Genomic DNA, 20635 nt, shown 5'->3' on the forward strand with positions numbered 1-20635 from the left:
TGTGACTGGTTTCGGTATCGCGGCTGCTTCGTTTCGAGGGAGGTAAACCCAAGTACAAAATATTGACTTCTGATTTGCGACTATACTCTTATAATTCTCTTTATTTGTTGTTGTTTTTAACGAGCAATGTATTTTATATATCATGAATAAGTGATAACCATGTTTGTTGTTTGGTTGCATTTGGCCCTAAATGTATTATTGGCTTAATAAACGAGTGTCCAAAGATTTGCACTGCAGGTTACTGTCCAGGAATATCACTAATCCAATAGCAACCATTATCAGTAAATGAAATTTGTATGATGTAGGCGGCATTTGATAAGAGCATGGAAAGAAAAACAATAAACCATTAATTAATCATGCTCATCAAACTGATCGGTTAATTGAACCCTAAACGGTACAACTTGTCAGTATAAAGTAGATACGTTTCTATACCATGCTGACTAACTCTCCTTGAAGTTCTGAACAAAACAATAGCATATTGATTTTTAACGCTGCTTGAATGCATAGATTAAACAACGACATCTTTAAAACTAAAAGGGTCAATACAGTGCTCAGAGTGTCCAGCGGAAATAACAACAACATTGTTTATTAATCCCAATGTTTGCTCGAGCTACATTTTAAGGGCACCTGCACGTCGCCCAGTTCCACTGTCGACAAGACGTCTTTTTATTAATTACGTTACTGCAATCCAAATTAATTATCAAGACCATGATGCATTACAAGGAATTCGTTTAAGTTAACAGTCGTTTTAAAGTGCTATTTTAGTGCAACACTTCAACAATTAAAATCAGTTAAAACCTTTCTCAATATCGTGATTCAATTAACCGTTGTGAAAAGTGTATTTTAAGAGGAGTCAGAAAGGAGAAATTAATCAATATATTGAATGTATAAGTAACGTTGTGCAAGAAAAAAAACAGTTACTTTAAACCGTAACATGTTCAGTGTCACGAAATATGTGGTGATTGTTTGTTATTTCTGTATCTCAAGTCTCAAGTCGTAGCATACGAATGTAATTAGGAAGTCCCGTAGATTGTGATAAATGCGGGAATACAGCCATGAGTGTCAAAACACTCACTCGCCCACTCACTCACTCATCCACTCACTCTCGTACACCGGTATAACTATTCTTCCAGAGTTACTATCACCGAGATAAGTGTTTTCCACGGGGTAAAGTGCGTGAGTGAATATAGCGTAGTGCCGCACCAGCAATTCTGCTGCTACAGTGGGCTCATTACCCCGATGACAGGTCATGAGGCAGATGACATCTCGTGATTCCAACTGTTTTCGATGATTGATAACAGTAATCTTGATAATGTCACACACACACACACACACACACACACACACAAACTCGCACACGCACGCACGCACACACACACGCACTCACACGCGCACACACATCATTCGGCAGTTTCCCTTTCATACAAAAATACAAAATATGAGCGTTCCCGTAGATGTACATTTTATTATACAAAATAGGACGTAAAACCCTTCAAACTCTGGTTACATTTCATATCAGTTGAGTTATCTCCAGTTACAAACAACAGATAGCCTAAACAGTCACCGACCCCTGAAGGTCCCGGATTAGATTTGGCCTTCAGCAGTTCTAACCGGGATCTTCAGAGGTTTAAATCAACGGGCTTGACCTGAATTTACCATACATCTCGCTGGACAGTATATCAAAGAGGACATACAATCGTAATATGTACTGAACAGTAAAAGAAGCGCAACTGTTATTTATAAGGTTTGTACATAATACGTGGACGTTTACTTTTTTGATGTTCAGTATATACTGAGTATACGTTATATAGCAAAGAGTCTCGAGGTGCTACAAGAAATAAACAGATTATCAAACAACAAGTACATGTGCCCTATGATGTAAGCGTTTTAACCTCACGTAAATCCACGCATTACCAAATGAATTCTTTTCAGTATCAAGTGCTGCAATAGTTTGCTCTTAGCACTACTTCACACAAGGTGCGTTTATCAACCTCACAGTTGGACGTCCTCCATTTGAGAGCGGACTTGCTATACCTGACACAGGTTCGTGTTCCAATGTCGTCGTTCCAGTTGGTGTAGCTTATCTCGGAACCCTCGTGCCAGTACCAATTACTGCCATCCCAGAGCATTCCGATCCAGAACCCATCATCTACAAGCGAATGTATTCGTCTGACAGAGAGGAACATCGATAACATTGATATAATGTGTAAGGGCTCATGTTCCATTTGCAATATTTTTTTACTTGCTCCATTCCACGGAGGACAGATTGGATATCAAACTTGTATACATTTTTAAAATATATTTTAAATGCTACAAAAATGGAATTCTTTGGAGGGACTGAACTTCCTCATAGCTTAACACCTTTAAGCGTTAGTGTATCTCAGGTCAATTCGATATGTAAAGCAAATATATTCTCTGCTTTCATCTGTTAACTTGATTTGATTTTTCGGAACAAACGCAAAAATGCGATTGCAACATGAAGGAATGACTGTAGCTAAAGTAGGCCCGAACACATCCACAATCAACCCAAAAGACATTTTCCCAATGCACTCCATACGCTTTTAAATATGTTGAAATCGTTCGAGGTACATTCGAAGTGAAAACATATTGAACAACCTTTGAAGTTTATTCTTACTGCATTTTAACTGCAGTCTAAATATTCAGAACTTTTCATAACTTTTGAAGATATTCAGAAAAGGCAAGCCACTTCAAATCCTCCAAGAAATTCCCGAATGCGTATCGACTGTACTTACGTTGCTGGGCTTAGATTTTCGAAGCTCACTTAGGTCTAAGACAGTCGTAAGTGCGATTCATTAAGATTAACTTACGATTGTCTTAGACATCTTCGAAAATTTAGGTCCAGGTGGACTATTCTTCAAACCTATCGGCATATTTGGATTGCACTTGGAATACAGGTCAAATGTACATCAAATACACCTCCAATACCGTGATATAATCCCACAATCCCTTTAAATGAGCCTTGACGTCATCAGGTTTTTTTGTTTGTTTTGTTTTTGTTGTTTTTTGGGGGGTTTCTTCTAGCATATTTACAATTTGTATCAAGCCACGGTTTGCGAATGTGCGGGTTTGCAGAGGACCGAGGAATGCTTTCGTCTCCAATAGCATTCAACAGGACGTGTGAAATCCGACAGATGACGTTCGTGATTTGGTAGCAGAGCGGCAGATGATATAGCAAGCCATTCAGTAAGCCTTCCATGACTGTTTGTTAGCAGAGCGGCAGAGGATATGGCAAGCCATTCAGTAAGCCTTCCATGGCTGTTTGTTAGCAGAGCGGCAGAGGATATGGCAAGCCATTCAGTAAGCCTTCCATGACTGTTTGGTAGCAGTTTGGCAGAGGATATGGCAAGCCATTCAGTAAGCCTTCCACGACTGTTTGTTAGCAGAGCGGCAGAGGATATGGCAAGCCATTCAGTAAGCCTTCCATGGCTGTTTGTTAGCAGAGCGGCAGAGGATATGGCAAGCCATTCAGTAAGCCTTCCATGACTGTTTGTTACCAGAGCGGCAGAGGATATGGCAAGCCATTCAGTAAGCCTTCCATGACTGTTTGGTAGCAGAGCGGCAGAGGATATTTCAAGCCATTCGGTAAGCCTTCCATGGCTGTTTCTTAGCAGAGCGCCAGAGGATATTTCAAGCCATTCGGTAAGCCTTCCATGGCTGTTTGTTAGCAGAGCGGCAGAGGATATGGCAAGCCATTCAGTAAGCCTTCCATGGCTGTTTGGTAGCAGAGCGGCAGAGGATATGGCAAGCCATTCAGTAAGCCTTCCATGGCTGTTTGTTAGCAGAGCGGCAGAGGATGTGGCAAGCCATTCAGTAAGCCTTCCATGGCTGTTTGTTAGCACAGCGGCAGAGGATATGGCAAACCATTCAGTAAGCCTTCCATTGCTGTTTGTTAGCAGAGCGGCAGAGGATATTTCAAGCCATTCAGTAAGCCTTCCATGACTATTTGTTAGCAGAGCGGCAGAGGATATGGCAAGCCATTCAGTAAGCCTTCCATGGCTGTTTGTTAGCAGAGCGGCAGAGGATATTTCAAGCCATTGAGTAAGCCTTCCATGGCTGTTTGTTAGCAGAGCGGAAGAGGATATGGCAAGCCATTCAGTAAGCCTTCCATGGCTGTTTGTTAGCAGAGCGGCAGAGGATATAGCAAGCCATTCAGTAAGCCTTCCATGACTGTTTGTTAGCAGAGCGCCAGAGGATATGGCAAGCCATTCAGTAAGCCTTCCACGACTGTTTGTTAGCAGAGCGGCAGAGGATATGGCAAGCCATTCAGTAAGCCTTCCATGACTATTTGGTAGCAGAGCGGCAGAGGATATGGCAAGCCATTCGGCTATCCTTCCAAGATTGTTTGTTAGCAGAGCGGCAGAGGATATGGCAAGCCATTCAGTAAGCCTTCCATGACTATTTGGTAGGAGTGTGGCAGAGGATATGGGAAGCCATTCGGCTATCCTTCCAAGATTGTTTGTTAGCAGAGCGGCAGAGGATATGGCAAGCCATTCAGTAAGCCTTCCATGGCTGTTTGTTAGCAGAGCGGAAGAGGATATGGCAAGCCATTCAGTAAGCCTTCCATGGCTGTTTGTTAGCAGAGCGGCAGAGGATATTTCAAGCCATTCGGTAAGCCTTCCATGGCTGTTTGTTAGCAGAGCGGCAGAGGATATGGCAAGCCATTCAGTAAGCCTTCCATGACTGTTTGGTAGCAGTTTGGCAGAGGATATGGCAAGCCATTCGGCTCTCCTTCCAAGACTGTTTGCTAGCAGAACGGCAGAGGATATGGCAAGCCATTCAGTAAGCCTTCCATGACTGTTTGTTAGCAGAGCGGCAGAGGATATGGCAAGCCATTCAGTAAGCCTTCCATGACTGTTTGTTAGCAGAGCGGCAGAGGATATGGCAAGCCATTCAGTAAGCCTTCCATGGCTGTTTGTTAGCAGAGCGGCAGAGGATATGGCAAGGCATTCAGTAAGCCTTCCATGGCTGTTTGTTAGCAGAGCGGCAGAGGATATGGCAAGCCATTCAGTAAGCCTTCCACGACTGTTTGTTAGCAGAGCGGCAGAGGATATGGCAATCCATTCAGTAAGCCTTCCATGGCTGTTTGGTAGCAGAGCGGCAGAGGATATTTCAAGCCATTCAGTAAGCCTTCCATGACTGTTTGTTAGCAGAGTGGCAGAGGATATGGCAAGCCATTCAGTAAGCCCTCCATGGCTGTTTGTTAGCAGAGCGGCAGAGGATATTTCAAGCCATTCAGTAAGCCTTCCATGGCTGTTTGTTAGCAGAGCGGCAGAGGATATGGCAAGCCATTCAGTAAGCCTTTCATGGCTGTTTGTTAGCAGAGCGGCAGAGGATATGGCAAGCCATTCAGTAAGCCTTCCATGACTATTTGGTAGCAGTGTGGCAGAGGACATGGCAAGCCATTCAGTAAGCCTTCCATGGCTGTTTGTTAGCAGAGCGGAAGAGGATATGGCAAGCCATTCAGTAAGCCTTCCATGGCTGTTTGTTAGCAGAGCGGCAGAGGATATGGCAAGCCATTCAGTAAGCCTTCCATGACTATTTGGTAGCAGTGTTGCAGAGGATATGGCAAGCCATTCGGCAAGTCTTCCATGACTGTTTGTTAGCAGAGCGGCAGAGGATATGGCAAGCCATTCGGCTATCCTTCCATGACTGTTTGTTAGCAGAGCGGCAGAGGATATGGCAAGCCATTCAGCAAGCCTTCCATGGCTGTTTGTTAGCAGAGCGGCAGAGGATATGGCAAGCCATTCAGTAAGCCTTCCATGACTATTTGGTAGCAGTTTGGCAGAGGATATGGCAAGCCATTCGGCTATCCTTCCATGACTGTTTGTTAGCAGAGCGGCAGAGGATATGGCAAGCCATTCAGCAAGCCTTCCATGACTATTTGTTAGCAGAGCGGCAGAGGATATGGCAAGCCATTCGGCATGCTTCCATGACTATTTGTTAGACTCTATGCATCGGCTGCTCACAGTGAGCATACGCGACATTGGATGTGTGACATTGTTGACCCCTACCATGCATTTGGACGTGTAAGCGGAGCAGTTCCATGCTGTTCTGCAGTCTCGATATCCACATTAAAGTTTACTTTTCGAGCGTTTTCGGTTCCAATGTGTAAGAATTGTCCCAATTAAATCCCAAATCACCCACAATAAAGAGGTACCTGGTCTGCATATTAAGAGACGAACTGTGTGAGAAATATCCGCTAGCCCGTTGCTGGTAAAAATCCAGTCAAGCCAGTAAATCTCCACACTCACTGGCCCGACTGCCTAGTGAATTTTCGTGATATCATTTATTTTTGATAGTATTTCATCTTTTTGTAACCTTTGGCATGGTTTCTACATACACTTTCGGGCTAGTGAATTATTTTGCAGACGAAGTCTGATTTAATGTCACAGTATAACATGACAACAAGAGTGTAACAAGAGGATCCCAGGTCTTTGTAAACTGAGCAAGGTGAAAAGTGTTGACATACATACCGTATCTTAAGGTCAAAGTGTATGGAATCCTGTCCTCTTCAGCGCTATAGATGTTAAAGAGTCTTCCTCCATATAACGCACAGTATGCAATGGCCGCGGCGTTAGTGACTGTCTCATTGGCAGCATAGAAACATTTGCCAGTTGACTTGTGGTAAATCCAGTTCTCCGGACACTCAGCTGGTGAAGGCATTTTAGCATGAGACAACATCAAAACATTCTGAAATAGTTCACAACAAGGTACGTTTAGTATTGTTTGTTTGTCTCCATGTCACAATGGCCAGTGTACTGGACACACCAATGCGACCTGTAACTAATCTAGTTTGGGTCCAAAACCTACAGTTTGATATAATATGCCAAGCAATCAATCATGCCGCCGAGACAAACTCGAAATGAGTCAACTCTTCCGACAAGCAACGGAGTGTGATCGTGAGCTTGACAGTGATATTCCTGTTACCTTACGGTGTGTCATGATAACTTGGTCTCAGGCCCTTCTGGTAGTGACAACAGGGTGCACCCGTAGGTGTTTTGCTTCCTTGGGAAAATCTCAGTATGAGTCGACTATCCTTGAAATATGATATTGTTTTAACAGATGTTTAACAAATGTTGATCGTCAAACCATTATATATTTGTTTCAATATCAATAGTTCTGTCATTCTCAACATCAAAATATTTTCACCCACTGTGTACGTGAGTGAGGAATGAATATGGTGAGGGGAGTTGTCTAAGACGCTGTGTTAGTAAGCGAACGGTGCGTGTGGCGATCCCCACACGTGATCGGGTGTAAAAACCTTGGCGCTAACATTACTTGCACTCTCTTTCAGAGTTGTCAGAACCCCTAATGTGCAGTACAAAACCCTGTGCACTTAAAAGAACCCACTCACACGATGGTAGATGACCAGATGGTGGCCATACGAACTCGTGCAGACACCTAGCTGCGGGTATAGCAACGTTCAGTATCACTGGACAAAATACTGTCATTATGTGTCCCCGTTCACCTAGCTGCAAACGGGTACCTTGTGAGGATGAGTCTGTGTGATTATTCGCTGCGCCAGACAGGCTGCATGAGTTGAATACTCGCCAGGGAGATGAGTTGGTTAAAAAGATACTCCAGACAAAGGCATCCGTTGATAAAGGGCATGATCATGTGGATATGTGCGCTGTATAAATACCCTATGATGATAATACGCTCAATAGGACTCTTATCAACAATATCAAGACCGGAGACACACGTACTGCACTGGGGAATCCAATGGGGAATCCAATTCCGATCTTCGACGAGAGCACCGAACACTCTAACCTTTTGGTTTCCCCAACGACAGAGAGCTTGAACGTTTTGAGGAATACACGAGGTCGTATATTGGTACAATGTGTAATCCGAATGATTCTTGGAACCTCGGTGCAATATGCTTAAATCACACTTTCTGCTACGTTAAAGGCTATTAGTATATTTTGTCTTCGAAAACAACGTGTGATGCCACAGAGTGCAACTTACATCGCATAAATGTAATGTAGGAGACACTGGGTTGCTTTATCATTCCCGCCACTGCTTCGTCAAACCAAAGATCAGTCTGGTAACACAACTTCCGGCTGCGGTCATAGAACACTGATGCACATGTCCTGTTGTAGTAGCAGGTGTTGACACAGTGAGCAGCTGACAACGAGGCTTCGGGGTCAAGGTCAGTTGGCAAAAGGTTGTGGAACAAGGTTGCGACTGAGAGAGTAGTTGTCATGGCTGCCCTCGCAATACCTCAACACCGAATCTGAAATGAAAATGGGAAATGGCCAATTTGACAACACCATTTTTTATAACAAGGCCATATATGGGCATAATGTGGTCTACAACGTAACAGAGCAATCTCTGGAGTTTAGGATAAGTGCACGATAAGAGGATGGACGTCCTCGTCAATAGGTTACTGGATATACACCACGTCTCCCATGAAGGAATATAGGTATAGTTTTGGAAGACAAGACAGATTCTGAAACGCCTAAAATATTACGGATATACGGATGTACGTTTTGATTTTTAAAACAGGATCACAAGTACAGGTAATGAAGGTCAAGTTTGTAATGTGTTACATCACAAGTACAGGTAATGAAGGTCAAGTTAGTAATGTGTTACATCACAAGTACAGGTAATGGAGGTCTAGTTAGTAATGTGTTACATCACAAGTACAGGTAATGAAGGTCAAGTTTGTAATGTGTTACATCACAAGTACAGGTAATGAAGGTCAAGTTTGTAATGTGTTACATCACAAGTACAGGTAATGAAGGTCAAGTTAGTAATGTGTTACATCACAAGTACAGGTAATGGAGGTCTAGTTAGTAATGTGTTACATCACAGGTACAGGTAATGAAGGTCAAGTTTGTAATGTGTTACATCACAAGTACAGGTAATGGAGGTCAAGTTAGTAATGGGTTACATCACAAGTACAGGTGATGGAGGTCAAGTTAGCAATGTGTTACGTCACAAGTACAGGTCAATTTAGTAATGTGTTTCTGAGAGAACCAGTTTAGGTTTTAGATCGCTTGTAGGAATATCCTATCTATATCCCGACCTGGGGCACAGGAAATGGGCTTCAAACACTGCACTCATATGGGGAATTGAACCCGAGTCCTGGGCTTGACAAGCGAACACTTTAAACACTAGACTACCCAGCAAGGCATTACCTATTTTGGGAGCTTAACGTTTGATCAAAGCTGACCAAGGCAGTGCCTTGTAAAAGAAGTATGTAAACCGAGTGGATGATGTTTTACTCTATATTGAACAACATTCCGTCCGGGTCAAGCAATCCAGGGATTGATAAAATGAGCAAACTCCGCTTTCAGACTGTTTCCGAGACCACTCATCGTCATCGTCCCAGTACAGATGCTGTCGGAATAAACGGCAAGGAATGGTGATGGGGCCTATCAAGTGCTGGACAATATAAACTACTAATTAATGTTTGGAGATTCCCTCTCAAGAAGTGATTCAGCTAAACCAGCCCTAAAACTGTGGCCATTGCAAATTTAAAATAAATTATTGCAACATAACCTTATTGCAAAGTGATTCATAAACGTAAAAATACAGAAATTTCACACAATGTTTTACCACTAATACCTACTGCAAATACAAAAATACAATATAGATCTAGTTTTCGGCGAAATATATACGTTATAATATGCAAGGTTATTAAATATGATGACTATACTACCAAATACACTTACTGTTCCTGTTTTATCGTAGTTTCATTGGTTGTGTTTATCGCAGAAGTAGTCGGAAGGAAATAACATGCTGACAGCAGGATTGAAAACTTCTTTCAAACGTTCCCTAGGGAACATCTTAAAGTTGATTGCAGTGAACGATCAATATACACCTGCTCTCGCCAATACAACTTGGGATGGGTGTTAAGAGAATTATTCTTTTAGCTGCAAACGTCATGGTATAAAACACAACGCCTAATGCCTACAATATTTATAACCGAGGATACAATTATTGTCTATGGAATACCAGCTGGACATCAAGAGTCAGTCATGCTTGCCATAAAAGGCAACTATGTTTGTCATAAGAGGCTCACTGACTTGGCTGACGCATGCCATCGGTTCCCAATTGCGCAGGTCGATACTCATGCTGTTGATCATTGGATTGTCTGGTCCAGACTCGATTATCTACAGACCGGCGCCATATAGCTGGAATATTGCCCACATATCAGTAGATTAAGGAATAAGAAAATATTCCTGATTTGTTATCACGGGCACAAAAAATTTAAAAGACACCACTGTCGTGGTATAAATCATATATTATATAAACAATATGTTTTGGGGAAATGTATTGAAACATTGATAGCTCATCTCCAGGTAGTAAAGTTGTTGACCTATGGTAAAATCGGTTTTTTGATAGCAAACCCAAACCTCATTCTCTTCCCACAGTGGTTACTTGTCATATCTTCCAACGTAACATCTGTTCTAATACGGCCCTTTCATGGTGCGAGTGTTCAAGACTCGTGATTGGGGGCAATCAGATTTAGTAGTGCAATCAGCGACCTTGTTTCAAAAGTGATCGTTCGTAAGATCTCGATAATTTGCGGGTGCATCGTAAAAACTAGAACCTCTTCCCGAGCGAGATACTCAAATGTTTCTTCTAGACAGAACTCAGTCATGTCATATATATTTCTCCATATTGCTCCCATTTGTCAAGTTGAATCTAGGTCGATGTAACACGAGTTCTGATTCGACAGAAAAAAGGGAGCTAATTCTGCTGCCATATCTTGCCGCTAGGGGATTTTATGAGAACCGCGAAATATGGCCGTATTAGAACAGAGGTTCCAAGGAAGATATGACAAGTAACCTCTGTGGGAAGAGAATGACCCAAACCTATGCCAATTCTAAGAAATATGTCTTAAGTACATCATAGCTGCATCTAGCATAGCTTATTTCAAAGGCACCCCACTCATTCTTTTTCTGAAAAAGATTGAGAAACGTAAGTTGCAAAGCCTTCAATTTCAGTATTTTAATCTAATACTGGACATGCATCTTATACTGATCTGATCATTTTAGAGAGGCAATATTCAGTGATCATGATCTGATAATCAAACTTGTGAAATGAAAAATGGCACCCATCTTAATTTGGAATAATTTTGCTTTTGAAATACTGTCTCTCTTCTTTTGGCGTAGCCAAACTTATGTATTTAATCAACATGCAAACCATCAACCATATCTGATACCTGGTTGAACATTGTCGTATTTTGCCTCATTTAACATCTGTTTATCATATAACATGACGGCCGTCTTGGATTTCCTTCATCAAAATGGGTGTTTCTAACCTATTACAGAGCTGTTATGATTTACGTCATCAAGCATTGGGACAACTTTTGATTGTGTTATGTTTTCATGTTAAAATACAAGAAATATTATCAAAACTTTGCCGTTGTGGGAAAACTGGCGGCCCTCTTGGATACTGGAAGCAATCGTGGCAAACAAATGTAGCATATTTGCTACATAGCATAAACAATTTCTAAATTAACACGTTGAGACACAATTACACTGAAAATCAAAGAGAGTTTATGTTTTAGGCGCTGAAACAGAGGCTCTGTAATATTAATGGTGGTCATATTGGGAAATGGCGGCCATCTTGGATTTTTTAAGTGGACAACGTTATTTTTCCCTTAAGTGTACCAAAGTGAACAAATGTGCAAATGCTCACGTTTGTATCACAAAGCGAACGATTTTACTATTATCTCCTTCACTATGTGAATTACATTCAAGGATTTGGCAGCATATTATTAATTTCAGGACAAAATGCCTGATTTTGTGTTTTTGCAGAATCGGCACTTCTCACTGGTCAGTTACATGGCTTGATGGTTTACTTGGCGTTGGTTGGTTTATTGTCAGTAAATAACCCCCATGTGCGTGCGTGCGTGTGTTTTTGTCTGCTTGTACTAGCCCAGACTTAAACTGGTTTTATAGTGCTAGCTGACTGACATACCATACCTCAGCTAAGCATAAATATCCCTCAGAAACAGTAGCCGATCAGTCTTTGTTGTACCCTGTGCCCCTTACTGCCGAGCGCCGAGGGACCAACAAGTGCCATGTTTTAACGTCTTTTGCAGCCGGGGATGGAACCCGCTCTGCATGCGGACGCTCTTACCACTACACCTAGGAGGCGGTCTGTGTAGTGGTAAGAGCACCCTCTGCTACAAGGGATCAAGCTCAGACCTCTGTTATTTCACAATACATCAGGGCCTGTGATTGTGTGAAAATGATACATTTCACTCTGCATGTCCAACCTAGGCCGGTAGCTGAAGCTTGAGGCTATACCTAAAAGGAAACATACGTTGTATTCCCCTGCCGATAAGTGTACAATCTTCATTAAAAAGTAACCGATATGAATTGATGAAATTGCTGTTTATTCTTGAAACATTCAACGCAATTACAATGGTGTTTTTATCTGGAAATGTCGTTCACTGGTATAAGGCGCAAACTCGACCATTGCAAACTTGTGTATCTTTAGACAGCGTTTCCTAAGGTCTTATGGAAAGGAATTAAGAGCAGAATGAACATAGACCTATGTTCCTAAAATGAAAAAAAAACACGAAGCTCCAGGGTAGCAAACACGGATAGGTTGGACTGGCGGTACACGGCAATGAGCAAACGTTTTTGGTTTGTGAAAGGTAGAGCAGATGTAGACTAGTGCTCGCACGGTGCATGGCGGTGAGACTGGTTCCACGCATTGCTGCACACGGTTTGTTCATAAGACTCTCACTTGGTCTCGGACAACATGTGGCCCCTTCGCTCACAATGGCAAACACCAGTGTGAGTCGAAAATAAGACACGAGTACGTGGCCTGCCTCCTTTACAACGTTGAACGGGCTAGAAATAGTGCAGGCTCTTTATGCGGTTTGTATTTACGGCAGAAACGTATACACTTAGTTTTAAATTTAGAAAATTTGAAGCCGTTTTCAAAACACCGTTTATTTATTTTGTTCAAGCACATCTGCACTTGCTTTTCAACAGTATGCATATTTTCTAACGACACAAAAATATTAAAATCATCCTCAAGCAGTGATCCACCGATTGAAATAATTAAAACCTCTGATCAACTATTGATCTTGATACTTAACAAAGTGACAGACAAAATACTCCTTGTGGGACACACTGATGCTGACTGTAATGTAATCAGACATGATGGAACTCGAAATTTGGACATGAAATTTGTACATTTTCCGTGACATGAAACATTTAGGTGACAAAACAAGGCCAAGATGACTTGGAGCCGGAATCCTGTTCCTGAGTGAAGGCACGTCCCTACGAAGCGTCGTAATCTTGACTGCAATATAAAAAATCAGGTGCCCTCACATTTTTCTAGTTCACTTTACCTTTCGATTGTTGTGTTTCTTGGAAATCAGAATCTCCGCGAATTGTTTGCTCAGGTCGATACCAAATCGACTCATGACCTAGGAGCTCAAATAGAGTGGTAAAACAAGTGTGTACAAGTTGCGGTATGAAAACAGATCAGGCCCCGATTTCTAAAAAAACCCTTAAGTTTCTACTCAAATTTTAATTCGATTTGAAACCGGTGAACTCATTTCCATCTTTATGACGAAAGAAAGCCCAAACAACCTTTTGTAATCTATTCACCAAAATTAAATTGTCTACTCTGTTTGAGTTCAATATGCATTTCAGCTCATTCTGGGATATGCATTTTGTCAAATTTGAGTAATGATTACGAAATTGGTAGACGACAGACGGTATGGTAGTATACACAATGGTGGAACGGGACCAGGTCCTTCCCATGGGCACAGTTTAAAAGACTGAGCCATTGAGAAGTCACTTATCCCGTTCCACCATTATCTATACTACTTACTGAGGTGCATGGAAAATTTGACTAAAATAGGTCGAACAGTTTAGGAAATAATCACTTGGGGTCGGTCGGAAAAAGGGTAAAATCATCAACTCTTTGTTGTAATTAGGTCTCAATTAATAACGACGTCATCAAGAGTGTTTGCAATGGTATATGGCAAAAGCTGCATCATCTGCCGAGATACAAGTTTCACGAAAATTGGTTAAACAGTTTAGGAAATAATTACTTTTTAGCAAACATGGGGTCGTTCAGCGAAAGGCTAACTATCCAACGTATCGTCGTACTTGTCATATATGAGCCTGGTCATAGGTGCTTTAAGCCGAATGAAACGCAGCTTTGGGCAGTTCGGCGAGCTGTCTTGCTACCATCTCGATGGAATGTACTCGTAGCTAGGTGAGAGCTGTGAATGCAACACAGATCGCAGCAGTCATCTCCTTGCTGCCGTCTAGTTGTGCTGCAAGCAAGCACTGTTGACGAGTATCAGCGTGAGTGTGTGTATCAGTTCAGCTATGATGATGTATGGTCGGATGACTAGCGAGGTGACAGCTGTCTGAAACTGAATGGAATGCAAGGCTCAACAATCATTCCGAGTGTCGCCTAAGGGCCGCAGTTTGTTGTTCCAAGAGCGTTATGGGTGTATGAGTGTGTCTCTCTTTCTTGGCGCGGTGTACCGGAGGGTGCTGTCTGGCTGGCTGTATTAAGCTGATAAAATTCATGACGAGAAACTATCATCAAACAGTGGGCGATGTGTAAGGGACAGTGTCGATCGATATGATGCCTTACTATCGTTTCTTTAGGACGTACTTGTAGCAAGGTGATAGCTGTCTGAAGTTGAATGAAATGCAGCTTTCGGCAGGTGTTGCCTCACGACCGTCTCTGTTTGCTAGCACAATGGCAAGTTGAAGTATGTGTGTCTCGGCTTAGCTTTGATGAGGCATGGCCAGCCGACTATCCCCTCACTGGGACTGCCTCATCACCATCTCATTGCGACGTACTCATAGCCAAAGGAGAGGTGCTTGCAGGTGAATGAAATGCAGCTCTTGGCAGTCCTCCCATGGATTGCCTTTCCTGGTTGGCTACGCCATGTTGATGTCTGAGAATCGTGAATCTTCTTCAATAATAATTTGTTTGGTTTTTATGAGGAATGCTTCTCAGGCCTGCAGCCTCCCTTGTTCTGTGAACTTTTGTTTTTGTTTCACTGAAGATTGGGCATTTACGAGATTTTGTTTGAATCTCTTGCTTCTTGCTTCATTTTGTGGCATTTTCCGAGTTCTGAGAGAACCAAATTACACCCCTCCTTGGAGATTTTACTGTCTGTGAGCGTGGTGGAAATATGATATGTTGTGTTGAGCATCCATCCAGCTAGAACTCTTCACTGTTTTGTGTTGTGTTGCAGTCTGTGAGACACGTACTTAATTGCCCATCCAATCAACCCCAACAGCAAAACTTCGATGATAAGGGTCAAACTTTCTATCATACTTATCCATGAGTCTGAGGATTTGGTAATGTTTAAAAAAATACAACCATTGTTTTCTTTGACAAAAGACTAGCGAGTAATCCGTTTCATCTGATAATGGTGATAAGTACATTCCCTTTTCATCAGTCGTGATATAACAGTCTAGTAGAACACCTTTGTTTTCCAGTTCTGTGAGATTGCTATCCTCATCCATGACCAGATAGGGGTAGACCAGGACCAAATTAATGATCCAGGGCTGTTGAGATTCGACGATGACTTCTCGTCGTGCGTACACATTGTTTTGCAAGTGCAAGGTGTTTTCCATACTAGGTTGTTCGAATCCTTGCATTTCCCCTTCAATTTGGGGTTGACACGTCACCCGTTATTTTATGCTCGCATTATGGAAGAGTCCTCAGTTGTTTTTCTGATAGTGTCTCGGGCGCAGCAAGCCCATGAAATGTATGTTGTGGGATAGGAAAATCCCAGCTTGATATCCTGCCATTCACATTTATGGTGAATTGGTGTTTGCATTTACATTCACCTGCGTGTAAACAGAGCAATCATGGTCTTGTTGTTGCTTGGGCCCCCAGAGTTCACAATTTCATCTCCACCTGCATCTCCACGTTTTGCAGAGGTTTTTGTCAATATCATGTGGGCTATTTTACGCGACATTTGGGCGACAATAATGTCGCATCTTTGCATCAGCATGCAACCTTCAAGCAGTGTTCCTTTGTTTACAATTTTCAACTGATAGTGATTTTGTTTTTGGTGAAAATGAGGCGAGAGCCAGGTTTGATGAAGATCATCCAGTTGATTGAAGATGGCAATGTCATCATCAAGAAAACCACTATCAAATCAACAGGAACGAGGTGCGGAGCATTGATGAATTAGCTCCGCAAGATCATGCCAGTCAAACGAGCCATCACCGAGACATACGTGAAGCAATTTTGCATGTCGCTTAGGGACACGCGCTGTGTTACGAGGCTGCACTGGGCAACAGGTTGGAATACAAACTCACGTTCAACGACCACGGCAAAGTCGTGCACCCGAATCACGAATGGTGATTCCAGCAGCTACAAAGTCAACAACATCTTGCTGGAGTTGTACAATTGAGTCCTGAGGCCCTGGACAATCATCAAGGACAAGAGCAACACACTGTGGAATGTCAATCTGAATGTGCCAGCACGATTAATGAGTCTTGTGGAGGACTATGAACTGTTTAAAGGAAACAGCCAAACATTTTTCAACCCAGAGATCACAAACCTGGAACTGACCATCGAGGACATGCCCTACCAGCTGTTAAGCCAAGGCATGAGGACTCAGCAGCAGCAGGATGAGATCTAAAGGCTGCCGGTGATCAAACGTGTGTCAGAAACCAATGTGGTGGTCAAGGATCTCTATTTCGTTCATGTGTACCTGACCAACAAGTACGCCCTAATGCTGTGATCCATGGATGACAACAGGCTGCTCAAGCCGAGTGTCAACTGCGTTTGTATGGTCGGATCATGGACACACAATTGAACATAGACAATGGGAGATTCGTGCAAGCCATCCATTAATCTGCCTCGCAAATTCCTCACTGCGGGATTGTGTGCTTTTAGACCAGGTGGGGCAAAATGACCATCATGCTGGACCTTCTGGAAGGTTATCGAGACGTGTTTGACCGCATCATCATGCTCTGCCTAACCTAGAGCCTGAATAAGTAGTACACAGAGAGAGTGCAGGTGACAATGGACCAGGACATGCATGGTCCACATCTACGGGACTAGTTGCCCACTTACCATGACAAACTGAAAGGAAAATGTTGTTCCTCCTCCAGTGTCAATAAATCATGAAAAAGAGAGACGCGTTGTCATACCTTGCCTTCTTGGGCCGATACACGAAGCACAGTGTTTGGGCCCTGATGCAGAAATTCAACTTGGCGCTGAAAGATTTGAGGGAACAGACGGGATGGGTGGCTCTGTTTGACTGTATGGACAGGGGTTCATTGAGGAATGCTTGCAAGAAAACGACGTGATTCTGAGCAGACAAAAATGAAAATCAGGTGATCAAAGGGTTTGCCAAAATGAAACACGCCAAACTCCTGTTGAAAAGCGACAGATCTGTAGTGTACAAAGTCTGCTGGCTCAAACAGACTTCAAGTAAAGTTTTTAAATTCTCGTTGTCGTGTGCATATTCATCCCGCTGTGTTTCACATGCATTGGTGTTTATTTTATTAGACTTAGCAATCGTTTGTCACATTATTACAATGGAGGCTAATACTACTAAAATCAGCAACAACATCAAGCGAGAAAGACTGGTGGCTCCCACAGTCAGTGGCAAAGACAAACACTACTTGCGGGGTGGCAATCACACACCTGATAAAATTCAGAAAATGTCTGCCGAAGACATCGACAAGCTGTACATGAGATACGAAGCCAGACTCGATGCCACATGACAAAAAAAAATGGTTCCGTCATGATCCATGTGTACGCTGGCCTGGCATTGTAGTTCCTTCCCATTCCGTCAACTTTACCTGTGAAAGGATCTCGAGAAAGACCCGTTCATCAAAGCACACTTTGAGCACTGTCAGCTGCTCACTGTACCACAGATATGGCATGTTTACCATGAAGCATTGTCAATTTAGAGAAAAAGAAAATTAGGGTGATATTAACACCGCCATGCAAGATGGCTGAGGAGGAGGAGAATGCAGTCATCTCCACAAACAACAACAAATGCTGGTGGAGGAGGAAGACTGAGTGATTGATAACCTCAAGAATGCAGCCACCAGTCGCCATGGCTGGTTAGTTAATCTTATCATCAATGAATCCCATACGTGATAGCTGTTGCTGCTGTGACGTGGGGTGTCTTCACCACATTTCTACACAAATTCACCACAGCAGCACCACCACCACAGATCCAGCAAGTCTGATTCATGGGAGCCGTGTTGCTGCTGCTGGCCAAGCATCACGTCAGTACGAGGCAAGGTATGGTAAGAGCTCAATGTAGCCAAGTCAATGTCGAGAGTTTCAATTACACCCTAGCCGAACATCTGTTCTCGCATCAGTACTGTAATGGATCCTAGAAACAGAACACGAAATTGGTCATATACTTGCCACAAGTGGTGGATGCCATCAACTACAAAGTCATCAGACTTCTGGACAAGAGACCCGTCGAAGCCATCAAAATGAAATCCATAGAATTGTCACCGGCAGCTGCATGTCGCAATAAAACAGATGAGAAACCATTACCTGACCACGTAGTTAGGTACTTATACCAGCAGGGTGAATACAAGGGAGACAGCAGAAAACGCACCACCGATTCGATATGGTCCATGAAAACATACAACATCAACCTGTTCAACATCAAAGACAGCGAACACAACTTTTACTACTTGAAAGAGGGACCAGACTGCTGAGAGCCTTCATCAGACAGGAGTTGATGATCGTACCTCATGACACGGTCTCTTACACACCACCCACTGTGTGATGATAGTTCTGTTAGCTGTCCAAGCTAATACTGTCTCGGTAGGTCAAAGTGTGTGACTTACCCTAGCACCGCTGTTTTTTCGTTTTTCCAAGTCCTGATTAAAAACATTGTCTTTAATTCTTACCAACCAAAAACCTTTTCCCCAACCGACCACTTCGAAGTCCATATCTCAAAAACGATTCCACCGATTTTACTCAAATTTTACATGCATCCCAGCATGCAGTATACACAATGTTGGAACGGGATAAGGGATTTCTCAAGGACACAATGTTGAAATTGTGCCCCTGAAAAGGTCCTGGTCCCCTTCCACCATTGTGCATACTACTGATATTAATAACACCCATAAATGCCTATCACCTGTGCACCTACCTTTCACCCAGAGGAATGATGCCTGAATGTTTACAGCTCAGCGCGTCCCTTCTATCTAATGTAAATAATCATAGACCGCTAGCGCCTTTTAAAACCGGGAGAATAGGAGATGTTTACTCATTAATGCCCTGTAATCACAAGTAATTTAAGATGAGAGGTTTTTGCAACAACAACGACGGTGTTACCTGACTCCTTCTGTGTGTAATCTTACAAACACACAGTGCATATCAATAATGATCTCGCAGATGTCTCTATCGTGTAAATTGTGTTTACAAACACCACATCTACAGCATATCAGGAGTCGCTTTCAGTATGATCTCTCGGGAACACGATAGTTGATCACTACTTAGCATTAGGATGTCCGACGCCGATCAGTCAACACCTGTTCTCATCAACACACCATGACTATTTCACCCTTTGCACTTGATGCTAGCACACTGAGTTGGGAGAGATGTATTCACACATCTGCAAACGTATTTCATCGTATAAAACACAATGCCTAGCGCCTGCAATAGTGATACAGAAGGTTTCAATAAACGTTTACGAGTGACCAGAACAAAGACCACCCATGTCTTTATGGAACCCTGGGACCTTCAGGAGCAAGAACATGGTTAAACGCTAGGTGTTATTTAGGCCCCGCATCTGTGGTTGGGACTGAATAGCCTGGAAGCCGAAGACCCATGTTCCATTCCCCACGTAGATACAATGTGTGACATACTGAAACATGAGTCTCACAAACCTATTCAGACAATGACCTACTTTTCAGCCGATCCGATTTTACCCGTGTGAAAATGAAAACAGACATCACAAACAACTCAGGTTACACTGAATTCCAATTTCTTGTTTCATAAGAAAACGGTATCTAGAAATGAATTTTAGTTTTGACCTTTAATAACACCGTATTTCTTTGTTTTATGGCGAGGTGTAGGCAGCTCGACGTTAACTAAATTATGACGTCACAAACTGTTCCCGTTTGATGAGGTCGGAAAATGATTCACAATGCATCTTGTTCACTGGTTACACCTGTTATGTGTTTTTTAACGTTTATTCGGTGCAGTTCTGTAACGTACAATGAGGGTGATATAATATCAATACTAGACAGCCATACTTTTCTAGCGGCAGAGCCTCGTTTTGAGATTTCCACGATTTCCAAGTTTCCTGTTATCAGAGCTCACTCCAGCCAACTGGAAACTGAAACAGGTCATGTGTTGACCCGGCCCATTTCTGGTGTTTCTCTGCCGTGATGTTAAATATTGCTTGAATATCACTGAGACGGAGTAAAACTGAACACACTCACTCACCACTGCGATGTGTGGGGATCATATTTCCATACATACAAGCGAGGCCTGTGGTTTTCCTTCACTCACTCACCACTGCGATGTGTGGGGATCATATTTCCATACATACAAGCGAGGCCTGTGGTGTTGCTTCACTACTGCTAGGTAACACAGTATTCCCAGAAAGTATCGAGAAAGTTGTTTCGACAAATATCTAATACAAATATATTAATCA

The 20635-nt window shown here is 42.6% G+C and overlaps 1 protein-coding gene across 1 annotated transcript; it reads right to left on the reverse strand.

The window, feature by feature from the left end:
* Positions 1–1826: 1826 nt before the first annotated feature.
* On the reverse strand, positions 1827–19171 carry LOC137291370 (C-type lectin 16-like). Its single transcript, XM_067822688.1, has 4 exons — positions 19124–19171; positions 7987–8254; positions 6495–6671; positions 1827–2149 (listed from the first exon to the last, which is right to left on the reverse strand). The coding sequence occupies exons 2-4, from the start codon at positions 8222–8224 to the stop codon at positions 1935–1937; spliced, it is 630 nt and encodes a 209-aa protein (XP_067678789.1). The 5' UTR covers positions 8225–8254; positions 19124–19171; the 3' UTR covers positions 1827–1934.
* Between the last annotated feature and the right edge of the window lie 1464 nt (positions 19172–20635).

The sequence above is a fragment of the Haliotis asinina genome, chromosome 7 (assembly GCF_037392515.1).
Source record: "Haliotis asinina isolate JCU_RB_2024 chromosome 7, JCU_Hal_asi_v2, whole genome shotgun sequence".
NCBI lineage: Eukaryota > Metazoa > Mollusca > Gastropoda > Lepetellida > Haliotidae > Haliotis > Haliotis asinina.

What these genes read in the sequence shown, in the direction of transcription:
- LOC137291370 (XM_067822688.1), bottom strand. Translation starts at nt 8,224, where the DNA reads ATGACAACTACTCTCTCAGTCGCAACCTTGTTCCACAACCTTTTGCCA. An exon ending in CTACATTACATTTATGCGAT is followed by an intron (nt 6,672 to 7,986) that starts GTAAGTTGCACT and finishes TGCCTTCACCAG; the next exon opens with CTGAGTGTCCGGAGAACTGG. An exon ending in CACTTTGACCTTAAGATACG is followed by an intron (nt 2,150 to 6,494) that starts GTATGTATGTCA and finishes ATTCGCTTGTAG; the next exon opens with ATGATGGGTTCTGGATCGGA.